At 43.9% G+C, this 26,554-nt stretch overlaps 1 protein-coding gene across 1 annotated transcript in view; it reads right to left on the bottom strand.

Annotated features, from left to right (window-relative positions):
* Window positions 1-17,963: 17,963 nt before the first annotated feature.
* l(1)G0289 (plexin domain containing lethal (1) G0289) overlaps window positions 17,964-26,554 on the bottom strand; it is an 86,381-nt gene continuing 77,790 nt past the window's right edge. The window contains exon 14 of the mRNA XM_037429776.2: window positions 17,964-18,317. Within this exon, the coding sequence (XP_037285673.2) occupies window positions 18,249-18,317 (69 nt within the window). The 3' untranslated portion in view covers window positions 17,964-18,248. The remainder of the gene's footprint in view (window positions 18,318-26,554) is intronic.

Raw genomic sequence — 26,554 nt, 5'->3', positions numbered from 1 at the left:
ACTTCACGCTGCACGAGGCACTGCGCCGTGCTCCCGACCGGGTTGCAGAAATTAGGTGCCTTTTCTCATCTTCTAACCACTACCACCACAACTGTCGGGACAATCAGTGCGCCCGCGCACTGGTTGCCTCTCCTTGCTCCTCGCTCCTTTTATGGCCCACAGCAGACTCGAAAGCCAGCGGTCAGACCATTTGGACCATGCTGCACGCAAATACCTTTCTTGAAAGTAGTAAACTCAGTTCCCTGTTACGTATGCTTGTTATTCCGGCTACCGTGGACTTAACACAGTGCAAATAGGGTTATTTGTTTTTAAAAAATTTAACCTCCACGCCTTTAAGCATTATATTTCTCTCCTTTAACTTACTTCCCCTAATATTTTTAATTTACATCGTTAAGTTGGAGAGTCGCGTAATAAAAAAAAAAGGAAGTGGACCAATTTATTTATATGTTTGTTATTTATTTTAAAGAAAAACTGCCATTCAAGTGCCGGACTTTTGACAGGGGTGTGTGGCGCAGCGGACGCAACAATGTGTAGGTAGATAGTTTTGAACGAAAGTGCGATGATTCAAAACGCAAAAAAAAGAAGCGACATGAAATATGTCGCTTCTTTTAAGTGGTCATCCTCAAAGGGGCCATAAAAGTGGTCATAAAAGTGGTCATCCTCAAAGGGGCCATAAGAATTCTCTCTTTCACGCGTATCCTATTTCAATTTTTACGTGGCATCGTAGAGTACACCATCTTAACGCTAGATAGAGCTACGAGGGCTTGAAAGCTGTCGCACCCTGAAAGAAACTGGCCAGGGAACTTTTTTTTTTTTACCACGCGATTCAAATACGCTCTATACCATCATGAACTACACACATGCCAGTACCTAAATCCCAGAAAGCAATTAGATATTTTCAAGCACGTCTCCACGGCAGCGATTCGAATGCGGTAAAACAGCCAATAATTCCGAGAGCGCACATAGGCAATAAGCTGGGGAACTCACACTATTGCAACTACAATACTGTAACTCCGGCAGAAGAAAGGTTCATACAGTTGCTACTTGAAACTGTGAAAGCAATGAGAAAATCAGAAAGGGAGAGGAGTTATTATCATTTTCCTCTCCGGTCCCATGGAGTGACGCGGGGCCCTGCCCCTACCGTGCGGGAAAGCGCGTCTCCTGCTCGTGAGCCGTAATCCTGGGGACGTTGCACTTCTCAAAGATAATAAATATCCTATGGATATTGCCTCATACTATCCTATTGCGCTGTTCAGTTGTGCGGGTAAGACAAGGGAAAGAATGATCCTAACATGAATGGAGTGGTATCGAGAGCACTACAGATTTATCCAGAATCCATGACCGAATGCAGGTTCGCCCATCGATATTGTTGTTCATCTGGCGACATATGTTGAACACCAAAAAATCTGTAAGATACTGTGCTGTCCTGTTTCTAGACGCTGTGGTGGCTTATGACAATGTCAACCACCAAGCCACCATTAGTGCTTTAGAAAGAGTAGGTCTTGGTGGCAAAATATATACGTGGGTGTACAGCTACTTACAGCTGAAATCGTTCTACGTGATGACAGCGAATAGCCCAACACCTGAGTATTTCAGTAGCTGAGGAGCCCCTGAAAAAGGAGTGCTAATCCCTACGCTTTTCAATCGAACCCTCATTGGACTGCTAGATCACCTACCAAGCACTGTAGAACTTTCTACGCTGACGACATCTGCATTTGGACATCAGGTGTGACAAGGCTTCAGCTTCGCGTCTGCCTTCAGAAGGCTGCCACAATGACGTTATGCTACCTTTGTAAACAAGGTCCGGATGTGTCCTACGAAAAGTGTGCAGTGATACCATTCACGTGGAAATCAATGTCTCCTTACGGCATATCAATTAACAGAGCTGACATCTCGTTCAGCAGAAGTCACAGGTTCTTTGCAGTAATAATATAGAGGCACCTGTCATGGACTCCGCACGTGAACTATGTGAAGAAGCGGCTGACCGCAACATGTCACACGTTCAAATTCCTTGCTGGAAAGAAATGGGGAGTGCCCATATCATCTATGCTACACCTGTACAGGGCATTATTTATCGGATCTTACGGTACAGCGTAAACATTAGAATTCAATCAACCAAAGGAACAAGCAGGATTTCGAACAGGCTACTCAACAATTGACCACATTCATACTATCAATCAGGTAATAGAAAAATGCTCAGAGTATAACCAACCCCTATACATAGCCTTCATAGATTACGAGAAGGCGTTTGAGTCAGTAGAAATATCAGCCGTCATGCAAACACTGCGGAATCAGGGCGTAGATGAAGTATATATAAACATTCTGGAAGAAATATACAGGGGATCAACTGTTACCATAGTGCTTCATAAAGAAAGCAACAGAATACCAATCAAGAACGGTGTAAGTCAGGGGGACACAATTTCCCCAATGCTATTTACCGCGTGCTTACAGGAGGTTTTCAGAAGCCTAGAATGGGAACAGTTAGGGATAAGAGTCAATGGAGAATACCTTAGTAACCTGCGCTTCGCCGATGACATTGCATTGCTGAGTAACTCGGGGGACGAATTGCAACTTATGATTACGGAGTTAGACAAGGAGAGCAGAAAGGTGGGTCTTAAAATTAATCTGCAGAAAACGAAAGTAATGTACAACAACCTCGGCAAGGAGCAGCGCTTCGAGATAGGTAATAGTGCACTTGAAGTTGTAAAAGACTATGTCTACTTAGGGCAGGTAATAACCGCAGAGCCGAACCACGAGATTGAAGTAACTAGAAGAATAAGAATGGTGTGGAGCACATTCGGCAAGCACTCTCAAATTATGGCAAGTAGATTGCCACTATCCCTCAAGAGGAAGGTATATAACAGCTGTATCTTGCCGGTACTTAGCTACGGAGCAGAAACTTGGAGACTTACAAAGAGGGTTCAGCTTAAATTGAGGACGACGCAGCGAGCAATGGAAAGAAAAATGGTAGGTGTAACCTTAAGAGACAAGAAGAGAGCAGAGTGGATTAGGGAACAAACGGGGGTTAAGGATATCATAGCTGAAATCAAGAAGAAGAAATGGACATGGGCAGGGCATGTAGCGCGTAGACAGGATAACCGCTGGTCATTAAGGGTAACTGACTGGATTCCCAGAGAAGGGAAGCGGGTTAGGGGGAGACAGAAGGTTAGGTGGGCAGATGAGATTAAGAAGTTTGCGGGTATAAATTGGCAGCAGCAAGCACAGGACCGGGTTAACTGGCGGAACATGAGAGAGGCATTTTTCCTGCAGTGGACGTAGTCAGGCTAATGATGATGATGATGATGACGGTACAGCGTTCCTGCAATATCTAACACCGGCAAGACTACCCTGCGCATAATTCAGAGGATTCAAGCCCAAGCACTTAAGATATACCTTGGGTTACCCCGCACTGCTTCAACGGCTGAAACCGTTGCCATCCGCAAGATTATGCAATCAAGGCACATATTATTACCGAGACAATGCGTATGCACCTCAAGCATAATGCCAGGACCCCTTGCCACCACCTGGCAGACCTCACTGTTGAAATTCCCGTACGACATACAGCGCCACTGTCTGCAAGCACCGATCATCATTTACTGAGCGTATGCAGCCGCATCAAAGTCACTGCTTTCTCCTTGGGGCTTCAGCTGGCCGCGAGCACGTAATAATCCAAGGAATGCGGAGAAAGTCAGACTTACGGACATGTGCACATGCTCTAAAACAACTGTGTCTATTCCTAGTGTACAGGAACTATAGTAACCACGTGCACTTCTACACAGATGGCTCGACTACGTCGTCCAGTTCTGGTGAAGCAGTGGTCATATCATGCATAACTATAGGGGTAACTGTATTTTAAGACATCACATGTGACGACGTCCACGGTGGCAGTACTCGAGGCTATAGTGCGCTGGAACTCATCGAGTCTGAAGAAAAACCAAGTGAATGGGCAGTGTTTTCAGACTCAAAACCGGCGTTACAGTACCTGCAGAAGTTCGTAGACGCAGATGCAATGAACAGCTGACCTATCCAACCACGCAACTTCACCATCTCTTAATAAAGAAAGGCCACGACATCTCCTTTCACTGGTTACCTGGGCATTGTGGTATCCGTGGAAATGCTTCCACAGATCATGCTGCTCGAGCGTCACATCAGGACGCAAACAGCGTTCTAATTCCGCTTTCAAGAGTGGGCGCTGCGAGGCAGATTCGTCAAATGGCCCGCAGTCTCACACTGACTGCGTGGAGCACACCAAGCTTACGACGTACCAGACTACATGAACTTGACCCTTCACTACGACTGCGGCCTTCGTCCGGCCTACATTGACGTGAAGTTTCGCTTCTCTATCGGGTTAGCTGGTAGTTTCTACTACTAAAGCATACACTTTGTTCATCAGAATGACTGACAGTGTGGCACACGATGTTTGCAGCACCGATGAAAATATCGAACAGCTGCTGTACCGCTGCCTTCGATGTGTCTCAGAGAGACAAGTACGAATTCCGACAACTGGATGATCGGCCAGTTGATGTCCAGATGCTATTACAGCACAGTCCACATCTTTCGACAGCCCTTAAGGCAGTGAAATCCCTCTTGTGTTTTTTGAGGACGACGGGTTTGTGTGAACGACTCTGAGTAGCGGTGGAGTTCTACACGCTACAATGAATTTCCTTTGTTTTTTCTTCCCTCTTTTTAATCTTTTTTTGTCCTACTCCCCAATCCTCCATTGTAGGGTAGCAAACCAGATGCCTTTCTAGTTAACCTCCCCGCCTTCCCCCTTTTGTTCCTTCCTTCTTTCCTTCTCTGATATGTATATGCGGGCACAGTGTCACGCCTCTGAGCCCAGCTGTCAAGCAACATAACCACTACACTGCTGTGGCGGGTGTCATTCAGAACTTTAGAGAGGCATAACCGCGCGCCCTATTAGGCCATGTTTCCCCAATGTTTTGAGAATGGTTAGCTCCATTCTGCAAAGGATGCGAATTCTTGCCCCAGTTCATCTTCCACCTAATTATCACCTCGTAGAAACGTCGATGATTCTCCAAACCATTCTTTCTATTCCCCACTGATCCGTGCCATCGCTTTCTCTCGATTTTCTCGGTGAACTACTTAGAATGAGGCATAACATTTTCGCACTGTTTGGAGAAGCCCGAGTAAACGAAAATCACAAAGAGTTAGCTCATATATACTGTCTAATTATGGCCGATTTAATGACCAAAAATCTAATAAAAAATCAAGGATATCGGAACACACACGCGGTCGCAAGAGTACCCGACAAGAACTACATGCGCTGAAACAAGAAAAAAGCGAGAAAAACGCGAAAATACGAAAAAAAAACGAATGGTCAGTGATCCGTTAACTATATCATATATAAGTTCGAGTTAATCTCCAGCTTCACGAAAACAAGAAAAAGGTAGGAACAAAGAATGCACAAACACTTACCTATCGTTGTCGTTGCTCAGCAGCTCGCAGAGACCTGCACCTTGGCCAAGCACCAAAAGCTGAACTCTCCAGGTCCGTCTTGTACAACCTCGGAACAAGGACTTTCGCACAAGCGACTCAATTAACAAACTGGACTTTTACAACTAGATTTCTTGCTCTTATACCAAGACCTGACCTCTTCCCTTCCCCTGCCTCCTCTCAAACACGCGGGTGACGCTACCCTTTCTGGTTAACAGATAAACGCGTCTTTCTTATCACCAAAGAGAAGTAGGGAAAGAAAGAGAACGAGGGAGGCATGATGAATGGTGATTGCGGTATAGCACAATGACTCACTGCACACTGTCCTGTTCGGAGTAGGACGAGCACAAAAGACCCCACATCGGTACGTGATCTAAAAACGAGAATCTTAACCTCTCTTGCTGATAGATGGGAGCAAGTCATCTAAGCTGCGTTGGGCAAACAAGCACCAGAAACTTTTTCTACGAAAAGGGCCGGTAGTCTAGACAATCTATGAGGCACTTTGGTGATTTTCTTTTGACCGCGTATAGAGGGCACGCGCATATGATGTGATGAGTAGTCTCAGACGTGTGACACACACTGCAGCTACGATTTCGATCCTCTCCAATCTTGCAAAGGTATCGTCGCGTATATGCAACATCCGATAGCAGCGTTACTTGGTCTCTCCTTGGTCGGAACGGAAGACAAAAAGCACGACCAGAGTCAAGCCTATAAATGCGTTTGTGGCGATAATCGGGGTGATTCCATAGTCGTGTCTTAACTGTTCTCATAGCTTTAGACATCCAGGCGTTTACGTCATAACGGGGAAAGTGAATTGATATCCCTTCGCCGATGCTGCGCGCCATTCTCGCTTCTGCGTCAGCTTGTTCATTCCCAGCACAGTGGCTGGGAATTCATTGCAACGCTACGGTATGTCCGGATTGCAATGCATCTCTTTACATATTCGTCATGTCGCACACCAGAGGACTGTATGCGGTTTATTGTTTCATATAGTTTCTAATTAGCTGAAGTGCCAGCTTGGAGTCGCAAAATAATGCGTATTTCGCTGGACTCTGCTGTAAAATGCAGCAGGCAGATTGTCGGTCAGCTCAGCGGACGTAGACAATGTCTGGTGTGCTATCTTGAAAAGTTTGTGATTCCCGTGTGATGTACAGTGAAACCTGCTGCTGGGGAGGTCCGTGTGACAAAGCCATGAACAAAAATTTGAACTTTATATCCGCAAATATGGCAATTTATACGACAAAGCGAAATGCTGAAGTCCGGCAGTTCGTATTTTTGACTTATTTGTTATCCCCGGGATCGAAAGTCTCACGATCGACTTAGGCATCATCCAGAGTGCTATGTCGGATACCACATCATGTGGTGCATTATTTGAAGGCAGCAGATCGCGGTGCGGCATCTTCCGAGTATGAAGCATTAGGTCGCGCGTTAATAGCCTCTCCCAGTGGGTGGTCTGAATGTCTCGTCAGTAACCTCAGATGTACTCGCAGCAGCTCGTGTTCAAGATAAACACAAGCTGGACAAGCACGTACTTTTGCAATAGTGCCCTATAGGCAAATTCTCAGGGCACAAGCCTGAGCCCCATCGAGTGAACGTACATCAGATTCGCAAACACAAAACAGGAGCACTACTGCTGCAGATGTATCCGATAAAAAGTGCCTGGTATAGCTGTAGTATGAATGATTTCCATGGTCAGCATGATTTTCCAGACATATGGCGAATGACCTGGACAAAAATATGTTTTTTTGTTAGCCCACAGGTGTGCATCGACTAGAATAAATCATGGTCGACGATAACCCCAATGAACCTTCCCATCGATCACTATGGGGTAGCAAGCCATGGACTTTCTCATGAATTCCAGGGTTGCACTTTTTGTTGACGACAGTTGCAGTCCACAGGTATAGAGGTATGCGGACGTTGTCGATGCTGCACGTTGTAGCTTCGTTTGTACTTGCAAACGCGTTAGACTCCTTGTCTAAAAGCGTCTTCGTACACAGACACTGAGATTTTACCTCCTAGTTTTTTAACCAGGCCAACAAATACGATGTTAAATATTGTTGGGCTCAGGACTCCGCCTTGAGGCACGCCATGAGAGGCAGAATGCTTATTTGTGTCATCGTGACAGTAGATATGAATATATATTTCATTTTTTGAAGATAGCTGGTTATATATTGATGCATACGGCCCCTAATACCATAGCCACAAAACCACAAAATGAAGAAGCGGACGCGCTTTAGACAATCATTAATATAAGCACTTCAATATAGCATTAAGGAGTCCTCGATGTGACCATTGGTATAAGAATTTTTAAAGCTATCACAAGTACGTTGTCCTAAAATAAATAATAAACTTGAAAAACAAAACAAGAAGCTTGCAAATGTCAGCTTGCGTTTCGTACAAGCACTTGCGAGATAATCAAATTCTATATCACTCAAGATAATAAACACCCTGCTGACAATCATCAAACTAAGCACTTCAATACAGCATCGGACAGTCATCGACGTGATTATCGGTATAAGAATCGTTAAAGCTATCACAAGTACGTTGTCCAAAAAAAAAAAAACAACTAGGAAGACAAAACGAGACCGGAGAAGCTTGCAAATCTAAGCTTTCGATTCGTACAAGTTCTGGCGAGATAATCAAATTCTTTATAGCTCAAGATAATCGACACCCTACTGACACACGAATCCTCTTTCTTTTTGATATGGAAAGCATCAGCGATTTCCTCAACCCTTTGCAGTCTGTCATGCAACGGTATCATTGGAGAGTTTCAGTGCCGGAGACACCCAGCGATCCGCGCATGCACGTTCTTGCGTTGCTTTGTATTCTCCACAGCTGCTGCTGCGGCTACAAATGAGTACAAGAGCGCATGTACGCTGTCAGCTTGTGCTACTCATCGCTAATTCTTTATTATATCATCCAATTGGAGGGAGCAGCCACATCCATATGACATCGAGCAGTAAGTGTAATCATACGTGTGAGATCTTTTTGTAAATTTATTCATTTGTTTAATTTACGTTACTATGACTTCTTTTACTGGCCATGGACGTGGTTGGGTAGAACAAAAAAGTAAGGGTGGGGGGCTTAAAAAATGTAGGGGTATTGTAAGGATCAGATAAATCAGTTTTCGAAGCTGGTCACGTTTCCGCTTGTAGCTCAAAATAGCATTAAGAGGAAGTGACAGTGGCTATGGGCCCATTCTACAGACTTAATCTATACGCAAGGAACCCTGTGAGCTGAAGTCGTGAACGGCAGGGGGATGGCAGAATTTCTACTTGTTTTTTTTTTTTTTTTTTGGAGAGGGGCCCCACATTAATTAGTATTGAGCACGGGCAGGCAGATGTGGAAGACCACGATCTTGTGCGCTATATACCATGGCGAAAATTGGGGGGAGGGGGCACGGGATTGGTGCGCCACTTCGTGGCTACACCACTGGCGGATGCAAACCCGTATCACGGTCACTGGATGAAAGAGCGCACTGTGCGCATTGTCATACAGCGGTCGTGCCAGTGTTGTCAGGTACACACGTGAGGACGGCACGGACGCCAGAGGAGGAGGATGGGGGTGGCGCAGACTGTGGTAAAGGTTACCTTGGCCAGAATAGTAACATTTAGCAAAGACTGGAGTGGTACATGTATGATTACAGGCAGAAGGTTTCGTCGAACGCACTGGCCGAGCACGCAGAAGCAACCGGCCACGAAATAGACCGGAATAAGGTAAGACTAATGAAAATAAAGAGAAAAAAACTGGACTTCTAAGCTATATCTTGACTCTGTGACAATTCAGACAACGACGCACATTCTTGAAAGCAATGATGGCAACTTCCCCCCCCCCCCCCCCCCAAGTACGCAGCCACGTTCTATTTTGATATATACATAATCGGACTGTTTGCACATTCCTTTTCGTTATGAACGAAGCTCCCGTGCAGAAACTGAAACGTTCTGCTTTCATGCGAACATTCATGGTCGGGACTCATTTGAACCTCGTGGGCTCGAAACAACAAAGAAAAAGGGAAGTGACAGTGGCATCACGTACATAGCGCACTGTGGCACGCCACCGGTAACTTTTACTGCAACTTTCAGGACTCTGTTCTGTAGTCTGCAGAAGTCCGCACACATGAAGTCGGAGCGAAACAACGCTCTTCAAAACTGAAAACACCGCGAATTTACGGTAAAAACAACGCATTCAACCGCCAGCTTTCCTTTGCCAGAGCAAGGCGAGATCACGTGATCTATTCTTGAACGTCACAGCGATTGCACTGCCCGCAACTCCTGTGCTGGGCCTTCAAGCACGTGTTTGGCCACATTGTCGATCTTGCTCCTGCAGGGAGAGGCGGCGCGCTGGTGGTTTCGACTTCAGCAACAGACGAAACGGGCGGCACAAGCCACAAGAGTTATGTGGTAAAACTGGTCGCCCCCTTCGTTCACCTCGTTCGTGGGGTGCATTTGTGTAGAATTCTCCGCGCGAGCTGACGTCACTACGCTCCGCCTTTATTCCTCTAGGATTGTTGCCCCGTGTGAATACCCTTTAAGGTGCTTCGCTGCTAAAAGGAAGTGCGAAAGCGGCTGTAGGCTGCGCAATAGTGCTGGCGGGGAAAACGAACCTTGCACGTCACAGGGATGCCTCCGCATGGTGGCGCCACGGTATGACCAAGAGGGTTACAGGCAGAAAAGGAAAGTTAAGGTGCCGAAAAAAAAGTAAATAGCAGCATATAAAAATGATAAAAAAGTACAAAGAAATGCAGCAAGAGAATCAAAGAAATAGAGAAAAAGAAGAGAAAAAACAAAACAGAAAGAAAGAAATGAGAGCAACAAATAAAAGAAAGGAAAACACACAGAAAAAGAAAACTGACAAGAAATTCAGAAATTACAGATGAAAAAGCAAACTTAAGAAAAGCTAGGAAGGCTGTCCTGCTCTGCAATTAATCTTAAGCGTTGCATCTCCTGTACAAACTATGCAACTTTTCTTTTTTATCGCGATGGCGCAAAAAAAAAAAAAATCTTGTTTGGCACATTTGGTGCAAGACTGCAAGCGCTGCTTATGTGCCCTTCTTGGACACTAGGTTGCTTGCGATGTACACTGAGACCTCATTATAACAAAGTTGCATCTCATGAAAAAATAAGATTGTTATATTAAAATTGGTTATAAAGGTTATTCCTAACACTGTATCTATTACAAGACTATTTTTAATTTACTTTGTTATAACCAAAATATTTTGTTATATCCATGTTTGTTATATTCAGGTTTGTACTGCCAAGCTGTACATATACACGAATTGCAAAATTCACAATAAAAAAAGCAATGAATCCATACGAAACCCAGTGATACTTAACGAATAGTGAGAGAGCATTTGCACCAGTTTTCAGAAAGGACCAGATTAAAGAGCAATCGTTTATTCATACTAAAAAAACGACATCTCAAACATTACAAAAAAAATGCAGAGGGAGGCTCAGACACACAGAATACATCTAGCGTTGCATAAAATTTGTAACTGTAACGAACACACTTTTAAAAATGACCTCTCTCTCTATATATTTATACATACGTATAAAATAAACACTTTTTAAGCAATTGCCATGCTTTGTCAACATTTGTTACAAAAGGGAAAGTGCCACAAATAGAGCTTATTCAGGAGTGATATGTAAAAGGACTGATCGTCACCTGCTGACAGACAGGCATGTCCTACTTGCTAAAACACTAGCACACCTGCACAACACCATAGCACATTTTGTGTGAAATGCACTCGCACCGACTGCTGTGCCATCCGTTGTATGCCAATATCTTGTGTGCTAGCTCCTGCCGAGCTGACTAATAGTGGTGCTTCCTCCGGGCAATTATGACGTAGCTTTCGAGACACACTGATTTCCTAAGTCACCAAGTGAGGCCTTTGGCCATGGGTTGGAATGATTTCGACAAAGCGAGCTATGCAGCAGCAAGTTTCCACGCATTGCTCCACTAAAGCAATGAATGAACTGAGTTTTCCTTGCAAGGGTTTCTGTGCTTTAACGTAATGCAAGTGTGTGGAAAATTACTTTCCTGAGCAATATAACGTGACAAGGGTTAAAGTACAGCAGAATTGGTTGAGAAAGACAATCTCCCTTTTTTTTTTTACTCTGTTTATCTGAAGTACTTATGTTATGCAATATGTTAAAAATTGCTATGACACACAAGTGCTAGTGAAATGCTGATCATTTGAGCTGTCTAAAAAAAGAAGTTAGATATAGGTAACAGAAGAAATTAGTGATAGGAGCTTTGGGAGTTCTATTGTGGCTCGAGAATCCCAGGACTGAGTAAAAATGCATCACACAATTGCATTCCTGCAGATACTTCTACTGTAGATATTCAACACAAATGCTACGCTGCAAGCTGTCCACAAAAGTATGCCTGCAATGTTCACCAGACACACTTGTTGCTTTGCAATGACCCATTCACCCACAGCCAAAGTCGGGCACTACTTCACACACAAGGTTCTGTACACAAAGAAATTAGTAGGGCAATAAAGAATTTTGTTTTTCACCCTAGTGGCAACAGACTCAGAAAGATGAAATAAAGAAAGCACATTGTTCGATAACCCAATTTACAACAGTTTACAAGCCAAACAGCATACTTTGTGGCAGAGAGCGCAATTCTGTGGATTAAAACAATACAATTCAAAGTGAAGATTCGTCTAACATGAACACATTATAAAAAATAGTGAGAGATTAGGCAAGCGATGGAAGCCGCACCAAGGCAGGACTTAAATCACACCAACATGCGAACCTTAATTACAAGCCTTGGCATGTATTCCTTGCATAAACATGAAAGGAAAGATATGACGAAAAAAAAAAAGGAAAAATAAAGGACACCTTGAGAAACGCCTTTGAGATTCTGTAGCTACAGATACAACAGTGACTGCCTTTTTTTTTTTCTTCCTGTACAACATGTACCATTACAGTCATGACTTCTCGCAATAAGCACGAAACACTTTCTCCTTCACTCACACAAGGCCAAGTCTATAGTCGGAAGTCTGTGGCATTTAATCATCAATGGCGCACCACAGAAACCTCTTCTAATGGGTGCACATTCCAGACTAATGTCAGGCCCCATGCAGTCGATGACCGCGCTTTCGGAGAATGCTGCCGAGCCCGTGAGCAAGACTATTTCTTTGTTCACGGAGCGATTGGTCACTGTGCTCCAGTATTTCAAGAAGAGCCAATACGGACTTCTTCAGCTGTGTCCGACTACAGTGAACTGCATTCTGCAAAGCGTGCAATGCACACCGAAAAGTGCCATTACCATAAGAGGCATATTTCCTCCCATTCTTGCAACTGAAGACTCGGCCTCCACTGTAGAAAATGAAGCTGTTCCTTGTATGTGGGTCAATCATGTACCAGCCAACCACACATGCAGGAAGCGAGAAAGTTTACAACATGGGAAAAAAAAAAGTCACACGCAGGAAAATGCTATATTGATAAGTGCGCACACGCTTGAGTTTTGAAATGAACAAATATCTACAACGCAAGCACCAGCAAAACTGTCAAACTGGCGAAAACACACAAGTTGCAATTTTCGTAACCAGGTCTCTTAATTAGGAAAAGGTGAACAACATGAATGTTTTTCCTATACAATGGTTCATGCAGCCATGTTCGTCTCCTGGTTTGACTACTTCCTGACTATACTCTGGGCACACTGCACGAATCATTGTTCCTTCTTGCAGGCGAGACAACAATCATAAAACGGATTTCCGCACAACACTGTTGTTCGAAAAAAAAAAAAAAAAAAAGGCCAGGTGAGACAGAGCACTGTGCAGGTAAACAAGTTGCAGACATCTCGAAACAGCATTAATGACTGTACTGACTCCTTTATCATTCCAACTACGCTGACCATATACGCAAACTTTTGACCTGCCAGAAGAGCGAATAACTTACGGAAGCTGGTTAGCTAGCTACTGTTCGTAAACCTGAGTAAGCTGCACGAGATGTGACATGTATTGTTCAGAGGGTGTAATGTGAGCACACAGCGTCCTCAATTAGCAACACGTTTAACCAACGAGGGAATGTCTACGACTGCTTGACAAAGCACAAGCTGAATCTCTATCTATGACTGTTGGGTTCGGACTTGTACCTGCTATATTTGCTTCAATCCTTCTAGATGACAGGAAAGTAAAATTGCATTCCATATGCCGCACCTCTGTTGAATATGCAAACTTATCACTCAATGCCATGTATCCGTACAGGAATGTCCAAGGGAGGTTGGGGGTCCATACACCGCTCTCAAAACAAAGAGTAAACTGATCTCTCCCTTCTAACACACTGTAGCAAAATGGAGCATGACCATACTGCCGAAGCTAGACCACACGAGCCCTGAAGTATGAACCTTATTCAAACAAACCAAAACTGCAAGGAGAAGAACTAAGCAGTGTTAGCCTCATTTAGCTTGCTTTAAGGAACACTGCTGAACAAGTGCACAGATGTAGGCACAAGACAACATCGACAGTCCAGCAGTAGTAATGAGCTCAGTGCATGCACTGATCATTCACCCCGACTTGTCTCCTTAAAGCCGGACGGTGCCAGCATCCACCACTCTAGCTCTCAGAGCTGGCAGTAACACAGCGTGGCGTCCAGCTTCCATGTCCGGATATGACAGTGTCAAACATAGAAACACTTCAGAAACATTTGCAGATAGGCAGTTGTAGCCATACATGCAAGGAGTTAGTTTCATTAAATTGTAGGTTTGTAGAAACTTGCACTAGGTATTTAACAATATTAAACAAAGGGTTGCTCTAAACCTTCTTATTCTTATGTATTTGCTGCATAAGCTTCCAAAAATTGAAAACCTGATTGCATTTGAGGATAATTTTATAGCTTACAGCTCAAGAATTTAACCTTTCTAAGTATGCTTCAAGCTGCATCTGTCTATAACCTTGTTCCAGCAATGCAGGGACCTGTCGAATATCAAGCGACACCTAGCAGCACAAACAGATTTATGGATCACACAATGAACCTGCTTCTGTAAGTCCAGCCTTTCTGCTATTCCCATCCGTAAAAAAAGAAAATAAAGCCAGATAAAGCGGCAACTAGCATCACAGACATATTGTGGGCGGCAAGAGGGTAACAAGTTGCCTTTTAAGCAAAACTATAAACTATGATACTTTAACTACATATATTGTCTTATGTACATACTACTTAAAAAACACGCCCAGTAATGTCTTTGTCGAAAGAAAGCCGGTAACATTAGAACAGAGAGGAAAAGAGAGAGCACGGCGGTAAAACTCGCAGGCATAACTAAGGTAAAATAATGCGCAAGGAACACTTTGTCAGAATGCTAGAACACTCCCCCTCAACAATAAAGTAACGACCAATGTAGGCCATTCACAGAAAGAGAGCCTTAACGTGGCAGGACAAGCTATGACAACAGAAAACTGCTGAAAATAAAATGAAGAGCATATACTAATAAGTCAGGTTACTATGGCTAGCATAAATGTAAGAAAAAGAAGATACCTCAGAAGCTGAGCTGCTAGACCTTTCTTAGACACAACTTTCGGGAATGTTGTGTAAGGTGAAGAATGCTAAATAAGCAAAGACTGCAAGTGTGTTCGACTCAGCTGAAACTGAAGAGAAACAGGTCGACACTGAAAAAGTCAGCTTCGCTAGCATATTACGAACATACCGTTCAGCAAGTTGCCAGCTAAGTTGTCATGTCACACCCTTCTTGCCATTTGCTGCGGTCTTCATACCTGTGCATTACCTCAGTGTTTTCATTTATTTCAATACAGTGTTTTACCAGAACAGAACCACTGCGCAGCAGCTGCATGCTGAGTCACTGTGACTGTGTCATCCTTCGATTATAATGATAACTCATATCGACAGTAGATTTATGGGAGGTGGAAAATGAGATAAGTTGTCTTGGCAAAGCAAAGGGCAAAGCTTCGACATTGGGCCCGCACAGCAACCACAGCCTGTACCGTGAGAACAAGCCAAAAAGTGCAAAAGATGCCACCTTCAAATGCACAGGCACTAAGAACTGGGATAGTGTGAAGTGTGCATATGTTCAAGAGTAAAGCGGTGAGAAGCTCTGATAGCAGCACGAAACAAGGAGTCGCGACCAATGTCGTGAAAGCTGTACTTTGTCCTCGCTACGCTGATAAAGGCACTTTGAAGTGTGAGATCCGAGTAACGGAAAGAGGAGGTCAGAAGCAAGAAAGAGATTGTCATTTAGCATGTCCTCACTTGATGCAGCACCGAAAGGTTGCAATATGTAGATACGACTTGACTGTAAAGAACTCGCAGGTGGCGGCCCTTGAAACTGCACAATTGGGTTACTCCGCAGGTGCTCACTATCCCAAAGCGTGGCAACATCTTGTCTTGTGAATAAGGCAGATTGATAGAGGCTGATTGCTTGAACTCATTTGTGATGCCTTGGAATCTATTAGCTATCAGAGTTGCATCTATGCACTTAAAGTGGATTTCAAGGTGGAATAAAAAAACCAATAAAACCTGTCCAAAAGAGGGCACCAAACTGCCTTTTGACAACGCCATTGCACGTTTCACAATTCAGTACTGGTTATATTCATAATGTTTTGTCTTCAACATGAACAAGCACTTTTGTCAGATGCACGGCTTAATTCTAACGAGATTAGACTGTCAAAACGACCAGTGCAAGGTTAAAAAAGCAGCCTTCTTTGTGAGGCAGGATGTTGCTATGTCTACAGCAGTGACCATGTGAAGGAGATTAGCTTGCATGCAACATTTTGATTAATCAAGAAAACAGCATGTTGTATACAGACAGTGCTGTAGAACCAGATTCAGAGCAACACGTCAGCCTGGTACGACAAATTACATGTACTGTGTAGGCTCATACCACAGCTAAAACCAATGGAATATTGGCGTGACTAAAGGTACACAGCGTGCCGCAGCAGTACTTTACCAAACTAAATAGCAAATGTTAAGTGCCAGTGAAATCGGTACTAGTGCACTGCTAATTGTTTCACTAGCACAGAACTGTGACACACTGTCCATGCTAAACACAAAGCACAGCACTTTTTGATTTATGTCTCTTGCTGCCTGTAAGCGACTGTCAAGACCAGTTGCTTGATTTAGCGCTTTTAGCACAGACTAGTGCTACTGGTAATTTCTAAGTGTCAGAGCATCGCTACCGTTGCATGCTAGTACCAGCTGCACATAAGATGCACGAGTAAATGGGATATAGGAGCAAAACGCAAAGACTAAAGACACCTAGCTGTGACAACAGCCTCGCAAAAGTGTAGAAGCTTTCGGGAGAAAAAGCTCTGAGCAATCACTGAAGGCACTAGCAGTGGCACCACGCATCTTGACCTCCGCAAATGTAAGAAAACTATTTCGAAGTCTTGCCATCACGGTCACTGGATTTTCATGGTACATGGAAAATGCCCACATGCAAACCCTCCGGCCAGTCCAAATAAATGCTAACTGACCACTGACGTACCACTCAATAACAAGACCCAAGAGAAGCTTTCTTTGTCAAGCTACAATGGAATGTACGTGTAGCAGTAAACTGAGTAAATGAAGCTTCTGAACGATGTAGCTTTGGCAGCATGTACCCAATTAAGCTCGCTGCATAAGTATAAAGTGATGCTTACAAATAAACTCGTGGTAGCAGTACAGCAGGCTGAACAACAGCACTGTGACAGTTCTAGCAACAAGTCTGCCTATCCCTTACACACTAGCAAGAACTCAACGTCATGTGGACAAGAGTGGCCTCGACTTAAAGTGTGCCTCATGCAAGTAAGTTGAAAAAAGCGTCGCCTCTTGACTGTTTCGTAACGATTCACACCGGTAAACATTGCAAAAGAAGCTCCTCCAAATTGTGGTGCTCAAGTACTTTGACACTTGAGATGACACTAGCAGGTTATAGAACAGTGGGGAATGTTTTTGAAATGCAATGCCTTCTAAAGACGAGCTTGGCTATCCTCGACTTATTTTCCGCCAAGGAGGGGTGCCAATTCAGCACTGGTTGAAGAGCCCAGAGGCAGCAAACTTTCCTGGAATGCCGAGTGCATGAAGTTGTCTATGAAAGGGGGCAGTGTGCCATCTGAGATAACAAAGCAATAAATAGCTGCTACAGTCAGTGATGAGCACAACTGCTCGGATTGCTGAGCCGTGCATGCTTGCTGCAATAAGGTGCATTTCTTGCATCAAGATGGTTAATGCATCAATTTGTTCATCTATTGTGCTAGCAGCACTAGGGATAGGCATCCCCGTCTTTCCGAGTCTTCAGTGCATGCTTCTACCGCAAGCTACAGGTTCCGATAGGATGACAGATGCCGTTGGCCCCAGCCCAATGAGAACATGGAGCGCTGAGCTATAGTTGACGTTGATCACTGCAGGGGAGACTCGAGTCTTGCTATTATCAAGCACTTGCTGGTGTTACACTTCAGCGATCTGCCTCGTCGGTGTGCTTGAAAGCATTGATGGGAGTGGATGCAGGCCCGGAGCTATTGTTTGTTTGTCTGCTCATGCTGCCCGGTAAAACTGCGGAAATCCCCAAAACGAGTCACCGATAAAGAAGACGGCCATTGCTAGTGTCTTCCTTGATTGACTGCCCAAAATAAAATGCACTGCTACATGTTCACCCACTGCGCAGAGGAGTCCAAGCACTACAAGAGAGAGGTGAATAGAATAGGGGGAGGGGGAGAGCTGAACAGATGAGTCAGTTCTCGAAGTCTGTGGAGCTGATGATCCCAAGAGCAAGAACTGGCTCCTCGTTTCGATGTCACGTTGTGCTCCTTGAGGGGCACAACATTTTCGTCCCAAGTCGTTGACCACCGGCCAGCTTCCTCAGATATGGACCGACGTGGCGGCCGTGTAGCGTGCTTCACCGTGAAGCCTCCACTGGCTCGGACGATACTGCGTGAAAACAAGAGTACCGGCGCACTTAAGGCATGTTCACTGACCAAGGTGAATAAAAGCAAAATGGTCAGTTATCTTTAATTTTTTCTCTTGATGACATACTGCAGGCCATGTGGCCCAAGCAGGAGTGGCAAGGTACAAAACAAATAAACGTACAATGCACAATTGAAAAACCCAACTGAAATTAGGCTAACAAACAACTTTAAGTCGAAAAGTATCAGGAAAGAGTGAAGGTGTAATTCTGTATAGATTCAGGTAAGTCGAAATGATGAAGAGGCATCAGCTTCTATTTTTCAATAGTTCAGGGAAAGAAAGAATACATAGAGAGTTCAGAGTTCAGTTACGGCAAGACAAGGAGAAAGTGTGAGAGAGTAAAAATAGCAAGCTTTCCTAGTCTCAAAAAGAGTTATGTAAGGTCTGGAATATATAAAAAAATTTATCATTGAAGAAAGAATGAAGGAACTTCAGTCGGGACATCTTATGCCTCATTTAAAGTGTTTGAAATTTATCGGAATGTCAAAGTTCAGAAACAGAATCATTGCAGCTGTATTTAGAAAAAATGAATCTCAAAGCTTTTCTAAGTATTTCTTCGAGAGCATAAACACTGGTTTTGGTGAAAGCATCCCGAATAATGCAGGTGTACTTTAATTTGGCTCTGATGAGAGTGGTATAGGCTGTAGTTTTCCCATCATGGGGTGCGTGTTAAGGCTTATGGTGAAGAAGATATAATTTTCTAAAAGTTGAAGAGGTGAAGTTAAATGTGGGCGCTCCTATTAAGGTTGTAAGTAATGCTAACTGCACGATAATTGTACTCATTAACTTGAGTCAAAAGGACTTGGTCAATAAAGTATGAAAATTTCAGCGGCACTATTTTTTTAGTTATCCGCAAAAGCAACGATTTAGAAGAGTGCAGTTTAACACCCCATTTATTTCTTCACTTAATAATACTGTTTAATGCTGATGATTGCAATACAATGATCAGCATTGGCAATACAATGATTAGAGGAAATGGAACAACATGAAAGTATGGTCAACACCATAATATCAAATTTAAGGGGGATTGTGAAATAGTACGAAAAATGTTTTTATATAGAAAATGTGCATATTTCAGGCTTATTTAATTAATGCACACCTTTGAATGGTCTCATAAATTCTAACAAGTGCTGGCTAGCCAACTTGCTGACAATATACAAAAAAAACTTTCTTCTTTCTCAGTTTGCCTAAACATTTACTTTGAAGGGAACTATAATGTGCACATGACTTTCTTGTCATGAACTGTCGAGCTCATCAAGAAATCCTAATTATCATTGAAGCTTTGCAAAAAATTGGGGGACCTTAAAGCTTCACATTTAAGGTGGTAACCACCTTCAAGGCTTTTTTTTTTTTGCAAAATAAATTTTTACGGTTTTGTTTTTCTTGCACGCCGAAACATTCACATATATGTTGCAACAAAAATTATCCTTCTAGTGTGATTAGTTTTCGAGATACAGCGAGTTTTCTATACCCTATGCTCCTATAGCAAAACCGAAACCACATTTCCAACTGTGGTTTCGGTTTCGAAAAATCGCTTTCAAAAGCAAGTGTTGTTTTGTCTATATTATTGCTATTCAAAATACTTTATGCATTTTATTGTGACTGTTATATAAGATGATGTCATTAAATACAACTTTGTGTTTAAAAGTCTCCGTTAATCTCTAACAACGGCCACAAAGGGGACGCACGATGCTCGTCGGAATTTTTGTTGTTTGCCTTGGTCAGGCTATGTCAGGCTTCGTTCTGCATTTGTTCCACGAGTCAACGCTACTAGGGCTGTATCCTTAGGCCACCTGGACCATATTACGACCGGCATAGGGAAGTGCAGAACACAGAAGACGAGGAAGCGCAAGTTTGCTGGAAATCGCTACATGACGACAAGGCTGCCTACAGACACAGACGCCGGCATTTCGGCGATCGCGAAGAAGCTTGGGGACATAAACAAGGTGTACCAGGCTCTACTAGAGAATTCTGCGCTCCAAGGGAACAGGATAATGGACATTGGTATTCTTTCTTCAGTGTTTTCATCGCTGGCATGTTCCGAATGCATGAACACAACACTGAAGCACGAGGAACGCTCTCACCAAGGGATATGCTCGGCTTGTGCGTTCAAGCGCCCATTTGATACGTCGAGAAAGGTGGGTCGTGCCAATGAGAACAATTTACGTCTGATTTAAGTGATGCGCCAGTTAGGAAAAGGGCACGCTAATGCGAAAACCTTTTCCAAAGTGATGAACATGCCTGCTTCTCCCCGTCACTCCGCCTACGACAAATTGTCATCTAGGCTTTCTGCAGTGGCAGGAGAATTAGCGTCGAAGTCGATGACTGATGCAGCTGTGGAAGTTCGTCGTGTTGTGGGGAGTGTCGAGTGTGGTGTTTCAAGTGATGGCATGTGGCAGAAGCGTGACCATTCATCTTTGAACGGTTGTGTGTCTGTGATTTCTATTGACACCGGAAAGGTTATTGATGTTGAGGCCCTTTCTAGTTCGTGTAAGTCTTGTAAAACCAAAAGAAAGTTGAGGCAAGATAGTGCTTCGTACTAGGAATGGAAGGCAAACCACACTTCCTGTCAAGCAAACCATGAAGGAAGTGCTGGCCGTATGGAGACGGTTGGTTTATAACGAATATTTGAAAGGTCGAAAAGCAAAAGAGATTTGAAGTACCTGCAGTACTACGGCGATGGTGATTCCAAGAGCTATGCCGCTGTCAAAGACATGTATGGAAAGGACAGTGTGCAGAAACTGGAATGTATTGGGCACGCCCAGAAGCGCGTTGGCTGTTGCCTCAGAAAACTGAAGACGACAGTGCGTGGACTCGGTGGTAAAAGAAAGCTCATTGATGCCCTCATTGACCGCCTGCAAAACTACTATGGAATCGCCGTAAGGGCTAATGTGGGGAACCTTTCTGCAATGAAAAAGGCTACCCTTGCCAGGCTCAACGCGCCTTAGTGGCTTTCAGCTGACGTCACAAGTAGCAAACACAAACTCGTAGACTTCGGAGGGCCTACCGGTGGCCCTGTTGCTGTTGTTTAGTGCATAATCTATCACTATCAACTTGAAAGCAACCGTGTCGCATCAGTATCACACCATAAGGTGACAAGATTGCCGATACAACATACAAAACATGCCGCAACGTGCACTTGCCACTTTGGCTTGGCTTTGATTGAATCTCCGTGCAATAATAGTACGCTTGATGCTTAAGAGATGGCGTCAAATGGCACGTGCTATCATCATCGGCAGCTGGAATGAGCAGACGACATTATTGGGACAGTTTTCGGGGGTGCGATAATTACTCGAGAAAAAAAAAAGAAAAACGAATTTTTGTTGGGCATTGTGGGGAGTGCGAGAATTATGCGAGAGCGAGGATTACACGAGTAAGTACGGTAGGTATGAACTGTAGTTACACATTGAGCGGGTATGTATTAAAGAGCTTCAACTGTAGAGGAGACTGTGGTGCTGCGATCATTCAGCAACAATGGAAATGATGGGCAGTATACAGATTAGCCTGAGTCTTCATGCTTGCGGGTTTTCAATGCATTTTTGGCTTTGCTTATTGCTGTGTTGTGGTTTTGTTTCAAATTAAAAAACAGATGGTTGTGAACTTCGTGATTAGTGAGCTTAAATAGTCAAGGTGCTGAAGTGGAAATACTGAACGTTCGCTGATTGACGTCTTGTGATGAAGCAGCTACAAGTCATGCAAAGCCAAACAGAGCCATAAGTACAAAGATTAGACAAAGCCATGCACTGATTATCATTTCCATGCTCGCTGAAGCGCCATGTGTTGCAATTCTCATAGACACTAGTACCAGAGTTTGTTATAGTGTATTTATAGGAAAACCTGTGATATGCCTGGCCCATTTGAATGTGCGATGGCTGTACCACCATCATGATCACCTGGTACTCGCTTTTCGCATCAGGTTTCAACCCAATGTCTTCATTTTCGTCGGTCAGCTTTACCTGCATGTTAGTTCGATGGCTGCTTTCTAGACTTTAGGTTGGTGATTGAACTTTCAAGGCGGGCTCGGGAAGCAGCTATAAACAAATGCTACAACAGTGAAAAATACGACGCAAGTGACCGGTAGATGAAATCACCAATAATTGCCCGAGCGTGCTTCCCTAATGCTCAAACACTATGCACAGTACGACGACAAGCATGAACGTGAGCTTAGCTGACGACTGATAAGATCCCTATCATTTGTCGTGATAAGACAGCGACAAGAGCGATGACGACGTTAAAACAGCGCACACGAATCAGCAGCAAAAATTGGTATTTAATGCCAGAAGAGTGAAAGAAGGATGCGAAGACTTAAAGGGGCCCTGCAACACTTTTTGAGCATGAACAGAAAACACTGCCGATCCTTAGTAGAGGCTCCAAACAACACGCGAGCCAAATATTATAGCACAGCACGTGGCCCGGAACTCACAATAAATTATCAACATCAGCTGAAAATTGCTTGCTCTTCTCTCGACAAATCACGTTATATGCCCGAAAATCACATGTCAAGGGCCCATCTATCAGCCATTGGTTAATTTGAACATGGCGTGCTCGCTCATAACAGAGATCACCGTGGGAGGCCGCTACTTGCCCACACGTGCGCACACGATCACATTGAAAAAGTTGCGCATTCGAAGTGAAAAATTTTTTTAAAAGAGCGCGCACGACGTTTTTCTGGGGCCTTGCCATCCCTCCCTGTTTAGTTTCTAGCGCTTTCGTCAGGACGAGAGAAAAGAGAATGCCACAAACCTTTGTAACTGCACTCGCACTGAACAGATTCTTAAAATTTTTGTTGTGTTGAATTAGTGAGGCAATAAGCTTTCCCGGTGAATTCATTCCATGGTTACTTGAAAAAGTGTTTCAGGGCCTCTTTGAAGAATTCGTCCTTTAGCAATCAAGCTACCTACACCAGGATAGATCACGCTCTTCCTCAAATAAAAGTGCATTGATTCTGTAATATTTTCAGCTTGTTTGTTTTTTCGCACTTATTAGAGCCTAACGTGGTCGCGAATGTATATACAGCCCATGTAGGTAACTCACCATGGTTGCGTTTACAATATTCTAAAAAATTTGAAATACTTCAGCCACAACTTTTCAAAATAACGTGCAATTTTTAATGGTCTCTAGAGATTCGTTGTATAGAGATTTTACTGTACACTGGAGTTTTGCTGTTCTACCGCTGCAGCCTAGCTACTTAAAAAGTCTGTCAAGCTTGACACTATGAACCAACTCATAATGAGGGGCATGAAGATTGGCATTAAAGTTGGCATTTAACTGGATGCCCGCAAATTAGTCTGGGCAGCAGTCCTCCAGGTGATGTTGTGAGAAAAAATTCCCTTTTTTCAAGCTTCCTGATAGATTGATGGCATTCCAGTACTCTCATCTTCAGCAACAGCCTCTCTGCTTTCGTGATTACACTACAGCCAAATTTGGAAAACAAAAGCCTGTTAAAAAGACCCTGTGCTGTGCAGGCTCAGCTGATCTCCATATGTCCACAAAATGCAGCAATGCAGTTTGTGAGGGAGATATAATGTGTGGATCTTGATGATTACAGATTGATAAGCCCAGCATAGGGTGATCAAACCGAATATTTGATGTAAGCCCGTCTGTTTGGTATGACAGATGAAGCATTAAAATGGCGGGCACCGACAAAATTAAAGCTGAAAACGAATAAGACATTTTGGCTGAGCAGTCTTCTTTTGTAGATACCAATATAAAATATCTGACGAGACTATGGCGTATTTTTTTTTATCATATTACAGTTTCCGTCTTAGAGTAATATATATTATTCAATGAGGAAGTAGGGAAAATTGCATTTTAATAGTGCGTAGAACGGTGGAAGAGCTCCCCCACTTCGATTGAGTGTGTGACATGCCTTTTGTATTTCTAACGACTCTAGATAAAGCTGCGATGTCAGGTTTCTTTCTTAGCTGATAACTTTTTAGTCTGCTCAGCCAATCCATGGCCCTTTGCCTCTGCATACTACTGTTGTCGACGTCGTTTCTATGCATCCTCTTTGTTCGAGACCGATAAGTTCGCCAGACAGATGCACTGCCTTCATTAACAAAAACAGCTCGTTATCACCCCATTGTGGGCAGTCAGAAAAAGAGTGAGCATAACGAACACTTTCATAGTGAACATATGAGTTGGTTACAGCAAATGCTTTGGCAGTGACAGCATCTGCTTAGCAATGTCGTGCACAGAACTAGGAATGATTGGCTTCACGCATCAGCAAATGCTGTGTGTCGTCAAAAGATTTTGGTAGTAATGAATCGTTTCTGTACGCACACATGTGCAAAAACCTAGACGTGTGATTTGCTCTTTCAGCACAGCCTTTGTGCACTGCGTCATCATTTTCTAAACAAGAGAGCCATAATTTCCTATGCGCATAGTTATAGTACCGGCACATATCATCCCAAGTCACAAATTTGCAAATGACAGTTTGCAGTCAATTGAGGCTTGCAGGTGGTACAGAATGTATTCACGGGAGCCTAGGCATGCACCAAAACACTTGAGAAGAGTACTGAGAGGCAGTAAAGCTATCTCAGATATGACTGTATCAAATGGGCACTCTAAGCGAAACAAAAACGCTGAAGTAATTTTTTCAGACTGCCCAATTTCTCGGCTATTTCACGAACCCTGGGAGTTGGAAAAAAAGTATAAACCATCTCCCCAAAGGGAACCATGATGGGATAAGCAGCAGCGGGGCGCACGCAGTTGACCCGTCCGAAACGGGCATTGATGCGGGTGCTGGAAGAACAGTTTGAAGCGAAACTCGGTGTAGCCTTTACTCGAGTAAACGTTTTTTTGAAACTCAAAGACATGGAAAACGGGTTGGGTTTCTTGCAAGTTTCATAAAAGATAAGCGAGCGGGAAGACCATATCCACTTGACCTGAGTGGTCAAGCGTTGTGGGCAGTGGAGAAGGTGAAGCGAGAGAAAACTGTTTTGTGAGCGGGCGGAGCAGCAACACCACCTGGGTGTGTTGGGCGGAACCGGCAGCTGCTGTGACTTGACCTACTTGGCATTGTTCCAACAACTGCAGCGGGGAAAAACGCAGAACGGCGCGGCGCGTTTGCACAAAGACACGCACGGCCAGCATTAAGCAGGCTAGTGAAAGGGCTGCCTCGCATCTAAAACTTGATGACTTCAATATGACACAACTGGAAAAAACTGTAGCACTGTGCTGTGAACAACTTATTCTGGCAATAAATGTGCCCAGCAATTGTTCTTGCCAACAGCGGCAGATCTAAAGATGCCTGCAGAGAAATGTAATAACCTAGTCCCGAAAAAGACTACAGCCTCCGCACTATCACACAACAGAAAAAGTTTTCCAAGCACTACCACCGAACTGAAGCCCGTTTTCCCCATGAATATAACAACGCAGTTTAACAATTATGCTTCTCAATGAATAAAAACACCGCAGCATGGCTTATCTTTTACAGGGGCATAACACTCACTGCCTTCAGATCCTGAACTAAAAGTTTGTCAGGCATCTGATTCAAAGGGCCACTCATCAGGTCCGACAATTTTGAGCTGACAAGCGCAATGCGTAGACGAGGCGTTCATAATCATGTCTGTCGAAATTTGCAACGCTACGCGCCGCAGAAATGGGTCAAATTTCAAGATGAACGCTGCTCCCCCTCCCTTCTGCTGGTGCGTTCCCAGAGAATGAGGGCATGACGTGCGCGTATGAATGGCCCTACGTACACGGCAATGTAGTGACGTTGGTCCTCTATGTAGACAATTCTGCTCTGACATTGCAAACAGTTGCACGTGACATGGTGAAAATTATTTAACACGACATACGTAGTTTATGTAAGTTGTCACTTGAACAGATTAATAAAACTAAAAAAATAATGAGACGCAATAAGAGAATGTGAGTGTCTTTTTTCTATTTTTCTCCCATGAATTGCAACGAGATGCGGGCTAATGTGTCGACGTTTCGCATGCGTTCGTGTACCCGTTGTCAGCACGTCGAGCAGACGACCGCTGTGGAACGCTCCTACGCGTTCGCGCACTCATTGTGCTCATCTATTCTACCAGGTCTAAGCCAGCATTTCCAAACCATCCCGCAGCAACAGGCAGAAGACCACAAAATAGCGCTGGTCAACAAAGCAACGCCGCTCGCACGTCACCTCTTGGTCGGATGCCGGAGAGAGTGGGGAAGAGATTTGGCTTGCGAAGGCTACGGGGAGGAGCGGCAAG

This window comes from Rhipicephalus microplus, chromosome 1, assembly GCF_043290135.1.
Source record: "Rhipicephalus microplus isolate Deutch F79 chromosome 1, USDA_Rmic, whole genome shotgun sequence".
Taxonomy (NCBI): domain Eukaryota; kingdom Metazoa; phylum Arthropoda; class Arachnida; order Ixodida; family Ixodidae; genus Rhipicephalus; species Rhipicephalus microplus.
This window is presented reverse-complemented; position numbering and strand designations above follow the sequence as displayed.